General features: G+C 52.2%; 1 protein-coding gene across 2 annotated transcripts; it reads left to right on the top strand.

Annotated features, from left to right (window-relative positions):
- The first annotated feature begins 1,889 nt into the window (after positions 1 to 1,889).
- Positions 1,890 to 5,460, top strand: CE1H17orf97 (chromosome E1 C17orf97 homolog). 2 transcript variants are annotated; one of them, XM_049636722.1, is made up of 2 exons: positions 1,890 to 2,215; positions 4,906 to 5,460. In XM_049636722.1, exons 1-2 carry the CDS (start codon positions 1,993 to 1,995, stop codon positions 5,367 to 5,369), a joined length of 687 nt encoding a protein of 228 aa, XP_049492679.1. In that variant the 5' UTR covers positions 1,890 to 1,992; the 3' UTR covers positions 5,370 to 5,460. The 2 variants fall into 2 exon arrangements, with proteins under 2 accessions (XP_049492679.1, XP_049492680.1); XM_049636723.1 differs by having other exon boundaries at positions 1,891 to 2,215; positions 4,909 to 5,460.
- Positions 5,461 to 7,052: the final 1,592 nt, after the last annotated feature.

Below are 7,052 nucleotides of genomic sequence, written 5' to 3'. Positions count from 1 at the left end.
ATCAGTAGCCTCATCTCCAGACACCTGTAGACTCAGATTCCTGGAGCCCCAACATCCCCCTTCCATAGTGATGTGGAGAACAAAGGCAAGAAGGAAATGGCAGGTAAAATTAAGTTTCCTTATAACCTGCCGCCCATTGACAAACACTTGAGGCAAATACAGAGTAGAACACTTCTCCAGGAACGCCCTGACCGTCCTAACGTTAATGTCTTACTAGAGGGAAAACAACCTTAGCTAGACAACAGCAAGGCCTCAGGCATCTTAGGTGTCCTCTTTAGTGTATCAAAGTCCCCCTAGAGGCCTCCCTTTTGTCTTTACCTCCCCCAATTCCATAGTATATAAGCTGTCACTCTACACGACACCAGCGCAGCTCTTTCTGCCTGCGGGTCCTGTCCCCGTGCTTTACTAAAATCACCTTTTTTCACCAAAGACGTCTTCAAGAATTCTTTCTGGGTCGTCAGCTCCGAACGCCACCACCCCCACCATCACCCCAAAACCTGATCACTAGAATGGCTAAAATAAAAAACTGATGTGCCGGTTACCTATTGGTGCATATCTTATTACCCCAAAACTTAGTTTTGTCGACAATTACAATCGTTTTGTCTCTTACAACTTCTTTGGGTCAGGACGTCAGGATGGGCTTGGCTTCGTGGGGCTGGCCTGGGCTGGGGGTTGGGAGGCGGTCTGCTGTTGCAGTGAGACTACGGCTGGATGTGGAAAAGGGGGACTGGAGCAGCTGGGGCCTCTCTCTCTTCCTTCACATAGTTTTACCGTCTCTCCATGTGGTCTAGTTTGGGTTTCTTCCCAGCATGGCAGCCTCAAGGTATCAGACTTCCTTCCAGGGGGCTGAGGTCTCCAAGGCTAACATGGATGCTGCTGATTACTTTGCACTACCTGGCCAAGAAGCCACAGCCGCACTTTCCTCCCATTCCATGGGTTACAAGTGAGTCAACCAACCCACCCACATTGAAGGGGCATGGACTTAGACTCTGTCTCTTGATGTGGAAGTGGTAGGAGGCTAGAAGAGCACAGGAGGATGAGAGATACTCTCGCACTCATTTTTGGAAAACAATCTGTGGTGGATAAGCTCGGCAAGAAAAGCAGATCACACCAGGCCTCGTAAGCCACACTAAAGTTCAGTCTTTTTTTGAGAGAGAGAGAGAGAGCGAGCGAGGGCGGAGCAGACATAGGCAGGGGACAGAGGATCCCTGTGCTGACAGCAGGGAGCCAAGAGAGCCTGATGCGGGGCTCGAACTCAGGAACTATGAGATCACGACCTGAGTCGAAGGCAGTCGCTCAACCGACCGAGCCACCCGGGCACCCCTAAAGTTCAGTCTTGCTAGGTATTGTGATGGGGGGCCCACTGGAGGGTTTTAAGCAAGAGAGTGAAATTTAGCCAATTGTTTTGAAGAGTTCATTATAGCAGGTTGCGGATAAAGAATTTGTGAGGAGGGTTTGGATGCAGAGAGACCATTTAGGTGGGAGGTCCAGAAGTTCAAGTGCCAAGCATGACCGTGAGTCCAGCCTAGGTAAGGGCACAGGGAGAATGTCGGGGAAGGTTTCTGCCCGTCCAGCTGCTCTGTTCCAGGAGAACCATGGGGGAAACAGGTTTGTTTGAGACGCGTTGGGCTTGCAAGGCCCGGGGGGACGTACCGAGACTGGAAGCTGGGAGATAAAAATTTAGTAGACAACCAACAGCATTTTAAAAGGCACAGAAGTGAACGTGTGCGTCAGCCCAAGCTTTAGAATCTCTCTCCTCCTCCCGGACTCACCGCGGACGGGGCCAAGGTCTCACACAGACTGAAAGGCGCATGCGCACGCCTACTCCCACGGGCGGCCCCTGGGCGGCAGCTTCCTGCTTGCGCACGCGCGATGTGCGGCGGTCGCCATGGAGACGCGTGGCCCTGGGCTGGCGCTTAGCTCCTGCGGCCGCGGGCTCGGCTGCCGCGGGTCTTGGGCTGCCCCAGGCGCAGGTGGCGGCCGGGAGGGCGGATGGACTGCCGCGGTGGGGCCGGGGCATCCGGGTACGGCGAAGAGGGCGAGGACGAGGAGGAGGAGGAGGAGGAGGAGGAGGAGGAGGAGGAGCGAGAGGGTGACACTGCGAGCTCGCAGAGGGCCAAACTGCCCCCCATAGCAGGCAACGCCTTAGAACTGAGCAAACAGAAGGTGAAGAAGAAAAGGAAGAAGAAGACGAAAGGGTCGGGCAAGGGGGACGGTAAGAGGCGCAGCTAGCGCGGCAGCCTCAGCTCCCGTGCCAGAGTTTCTTTCTTCTTTTCTTTTTTTAAAATGTTTTAATTTACATGTATTTATTTTTGAAAGAATGAGACAGAGCATGAGCGGAGGAGGGGCAGAGAGAGGAGACACAGAATCTGAAGCAGGTTCCAGGCTCTGAGCTGACAGCACAGAGCCTGATGTGGGGCTCGAATCCACCAACCTCCAACCTCGGAGATCATGACCTGAACCGAAGTCAGACACTTCACCGACTGAGCCACCCAGGCGCCCCTCCCATGCCAGGGTTTCTTCTCCAAGGTCACCTCTCCCCACTCCTCCCAGAGATCCCTCATCTACTTGCAGGACCACTTCAGACCAGAAACAGAAACTCGCCAGTCCCAAACAGAGGTCCTCCCACTTAATGCAACACAGTGATGCCCCAGCCCCACCCATAAAAACCATAGGTGACCACAGAGACCCCAAATCCTGCATGGAGAATTCTCTACAGCCTTGGAGACCCTCTACCCCACAGAGATCCCCCACATAGCAGCATTATTCCCACAGAGCGTCCCAGCTCCACACAGCAACTCAGCTTTGCACGGACACCCTCTCAATTTCCTAATCCCTCAGCTGGAACTCAGAATCTTAAATATCCCCGCCTTGCCCACAGAAATTTCAAGCCCTCCTGCAGAGATCCCCTCATCTTCACACACACACACACACACACACACACACACACACACACACTCCCCAATCCTAAAATACTAAGACACTAGTGACCAACATGCTCAGAAACGCAGGCTTTTGCCTTCTGTCTCGTGCTCGGGACACCTGCCCTAGATGTTAGACATCCTGTAAATGAATATAAAGTATCTTTACTGCACAGACTGTCTTCCGTCCCCCCCCCCCCTTTGCCAGGGCCAGCCATCAGCCACACACACACCATCACACTAGTCACTGCTCACTGCTACATACTCTTATACTCCCCAACACCCTCAACAACAACCCCCTTATATCAGTATAACCACCAAATAAAACTCAAGTACAGATACCCCATCAGGCACAGCCTTTCCCAGTCTACACATACACATGGGTCCTCTGCTACACACACACATTCATAAACCCCACCCCACCCCAGACACTTCCTGCACGCATGTGACCCTACGCCCTCAGGTTCTCCAGCTTTATGGACACCTCACATACATACACACAGCAACACATGCCACAATCCCACGGGCTACCTGTATCTCACAAATTTCCTCTCCCAGAACCGCCCATCCCCCCCGATCTCTCAACAGAGGCACTGAGCACCCACTTTATGGAGAGTGCAACCGTGACATGGAATGCACCTGCCTTTGTCACTTGTGTGGTCCCCCTCTGGGGACCGTCCTTGATCCTGGCACAGCAGCCCTGACCTGCAGCATGGTTAGTCCCTGGTTCAAGTTCCTGGGCCCTGGCCCGTTGGCCTGCAGAGCTGGTACCCCCTGGCAAGCTGGGGGCAGAAGGAGCGGCAGCCTTCCCCATGTCGTCCTTGTATTTGGGGGAGGGAGCCACGGGAAGATTATAATGGCTCCTGCGGGTGGAATCTTCACAGAAAGGTAAGAAAGAAGTTCTGGAGTTTAGGTCCAAAAGCCCCATGTGTATCTCCAAAACCAAACTGGGAAACTTCTTGTCTTTTTGGCTTAGCTTCTGACTCGAGACGTTGTAATGGCATGTAACTCATACCGTCAGCAGGGGACACCGAGTTGTTTTTGAGGAGTAGGAAGATACAGAAATGCCCAGACGGGATTTTTTTTTTCTTATTTTCTCTTGTTTTGGGAGGGATTTCTGTCTCCCCAAAAGTAGAAGGATGAGCTGATGAAAGAGCCGTAACTTAGAGTATTTTATATGAGTATTCTACAATTCAGAAATGCTATTAATATAAGAAATATCAGTACAAGCCACGAAGCGGAAGTCTTTCCCGGCTTGGCATAATATTGCTTTCCACAATCAGATGTAGGGAGCGTCTCTGTTGTTCTCCATTTCTCCCATCATGAAGAAGTCTGCACTAGGGGGGGAGACTCCTGGAAGCGGAAGGTACCTCGATGTGCATGTGGAGCACGGTGGAAAGAACAGGGCACTGGGAGTCAGGCCTGTGTTCAAATCCTGGTCCTGCCACTCACTATGTGACGTTGCTTGAGTTAGACTTTTTTTTCTTAAGTATTTATTTATTTATTTATTTATTTATTTATTTATTTAGAGAAAGAGCACGAGTAGGGGAGGGGCAGAGAGAGAGGGAGAGAGAGAATCCTGAGCAGGCTCCGTGCCCTCAGCACAGGGCTCGAACTCACAAACCATGAGATCATGACCAGAGCCAAATCAAGGGTCGGACGCTTAACGGACTGAGCCACCCGGGTGCCCCCGTTAAGACTTCTGGAGTCTCAGTTTCCTCAGCTGGAAAATAGGGCTGATAGACTTTATCCAGAGGACCTGGCCTACAGTATGTGCTCAATAAATGGTTCCTCCTCCCCGCAAAATGACCTGACGGAAAGCATAGAGCCAGTGCGTGTGTACAGGTTGGTGGGCTTGGCTAGCTGAGCTCTAGGTCCCCAGGGGCCTCCACCCCCTCACATCTTTGGTGACTCGGGCATCGCAACTGAGCAGGCGGAGGGCAGGCAGCAGGCTGACAATCGCTAACACCTTTCATCTGCTCAGCAGATAAACATCAGGGTCGAGGCCTGAAGAATCAGCAGCTGTCCTCATCCTTCCACGACATCTTAAGGCCCCGCAAAGATCCCGGCCCGAGGCCAGAGCGCAAGCAGGACAAAGCTGAAAGCAAGCCCACGCCCCCTTACTCCTCCACTCGAAGTCTCCGCTCTGTCGCTGAAATAGAAGAGCACCTCGCCAAGCAGGTCAACGAAAGCCTGCGTTGGGATGGAATTCTCGCCGACCCGGAGGCAGAGAAGGAAAGGATTCGCGTATATAAACTGAACCGGAGGAAGCGGTACCGGCTCTTGGCCCTGAAGGGCCTCCACCCTGACCCGTGCGCCGAGGAGGACCCGGAGAGCCGACCCTACCTCCCGGAGACAGACCGTGGCCCCGACGGCAGGAAAGCCCACCACCCCGATCCCTTCTTCCGAGGCACCGTCACACATTCTGACCTGGCTCTGCCAGAGTGACCATCCACCCCCGACACCGACCGGCTTGCGCGTTGTCCTCCCCACAGGTTTACCCGTTAGAAAAGAATAATAAAAAGAAATCGGACCTCCATCGGAAGGAAGCGGATGTCTGGTGTGTCGGGCGGGTCGGCCTCTCTCCTTCCACTGGGGCGTCCGAATCGCCCCGGGGAACCGCAGTCCCTTAACCTCCGCAGTGTAATGGACAGAGCTGCTTCAGGATTTTTTGTTTCTCTCTCAGACAAGTTGGCATCTCTTTCTTACTTAATTTCTCGTCGCAGATGTCTGTCATCTTCCCCTCAGAAAGAGAAAGTGTGTAGATGATCTCAGTTCTAAATCTTAAGCTAATTTAACGGGTAAAACACAGCATGCTTCTCTGGGCCCGAGAAAAGTGCCTCAAATATCCTGGAGCCTTTTTTTTTTTTTTTTTTTTTTTAAATTACACACACTCCCTGCCCTGATGTGGTTGTCAAAATAACTGAGTTCCAGAACTCCAACCCTGGGAGATAATTATGAGAAGTCTCAGAAGGAATATTGCTTCTCTTCTAAATATGGTCCTCCCAGAGAGCAAATTGCTGGTTGCCAGAGGGGAAGGGGTGGGGGCACGGGGGAAATGGGTCAAGGGGCCCAACTGCTCAGTGATGGATGGTAAGCACACTTGTGGTGGTGATCACTTTGTAGTGTGGGCAAATACTGAATTATAATGTACACCTGGAACGCCGTAATGTTATATACCAAGTTTACCTCGCTTAAAAAAAATATATATATATATTGTCCTCTAATCCCTTAAAATGGGATTTTAAGCAAAGTTCTGGAGGATTAAAAAGACCTTACTATGCTACTCGTCCTAAATTAATATCCTTCCCTCGCACGAGTATTTATTGAGCGAGGGCCATGTGTTGGGTTAGTTTGGGTTTTCCAGAAGCAGACCCCGAGACAAAGACCCAAATGCAACTAGATTATTTGGGGGGGTAAAGGAAAGGTCAGTAGAGAAGGCACAGGAGGGAAAGGCCATCAGTCCAGGGACACTGTTAAACCAGTTTCCATACTGGGTAACAGGAGCTTATCCAGCCCGAGAGTGAGGGAGCTGGGCTGTTATACTGCCCACAGGCATTGGCTGAGGTGTGGTGCTGGGGGGGGGGGGGTTAATTTCCTGTCATTTCCAGCCTGCCAAACGTGTGGGCCTTGAGGCCTACTTCCGTTGGGGGCACGGGGATCACCCTCAGGCACAAAGATGCAGCCCTCGCGAGGGGTCCAAGGGATAGGGTAGTTTCTATGCAGCATAGTGTAGGTCCCAAGAGGGTCAGAGCGGAGGTCTAAGATCAGGTCCCTGTCTTCTGAGGAATTAAAGACCTGCAGTGTACTCAGGAAAAGTTGAAAGCCAATACAAAACATCACAATGCCTTTTTGAAAGTTAAGCACAAGTGGTCATCTTGGTCCCTGTTAGCCCCAGCTGACCGAGCAGCCTTCTTCCTGCCTTAAACGGCTGCTTACAGAGTTTTCACGTTTGGAAGAGGCCTGTCCTCCCCTGGAGAGCCCCCCTGCCAGGGGCCCTCGAGCAGACAGCAATGGCCCTCTCTGCGTGGCCATCCAGGTTGAAGGGCAACCATGGAATCACGTGAAGGGAACATGGGCTTTGGCGCGGCCCCAAGGGGAGGAGGACAGGGGACGTGTGTTAATGCTCAG

Source organism: Panthera uncia, chromosome E1 (genome assembly GCF_023721935.1).
Source record: "Panthera uncia isolate 11264 chromosome E1, Puncia_PCG_1.0, whole genome shotgun sequence".
Classification (NCBI taxonomy): Eukaryota; Metazoa; Chordata; class Mammalia; order Carnivora; family Felidae; genus Panthera; species Panthera uncia.
The sequence above is the reverse complement of the archived record's forward strand: the minus strand, read 5'-3'. Positions and strand labels throughout refer to the sequence as shown.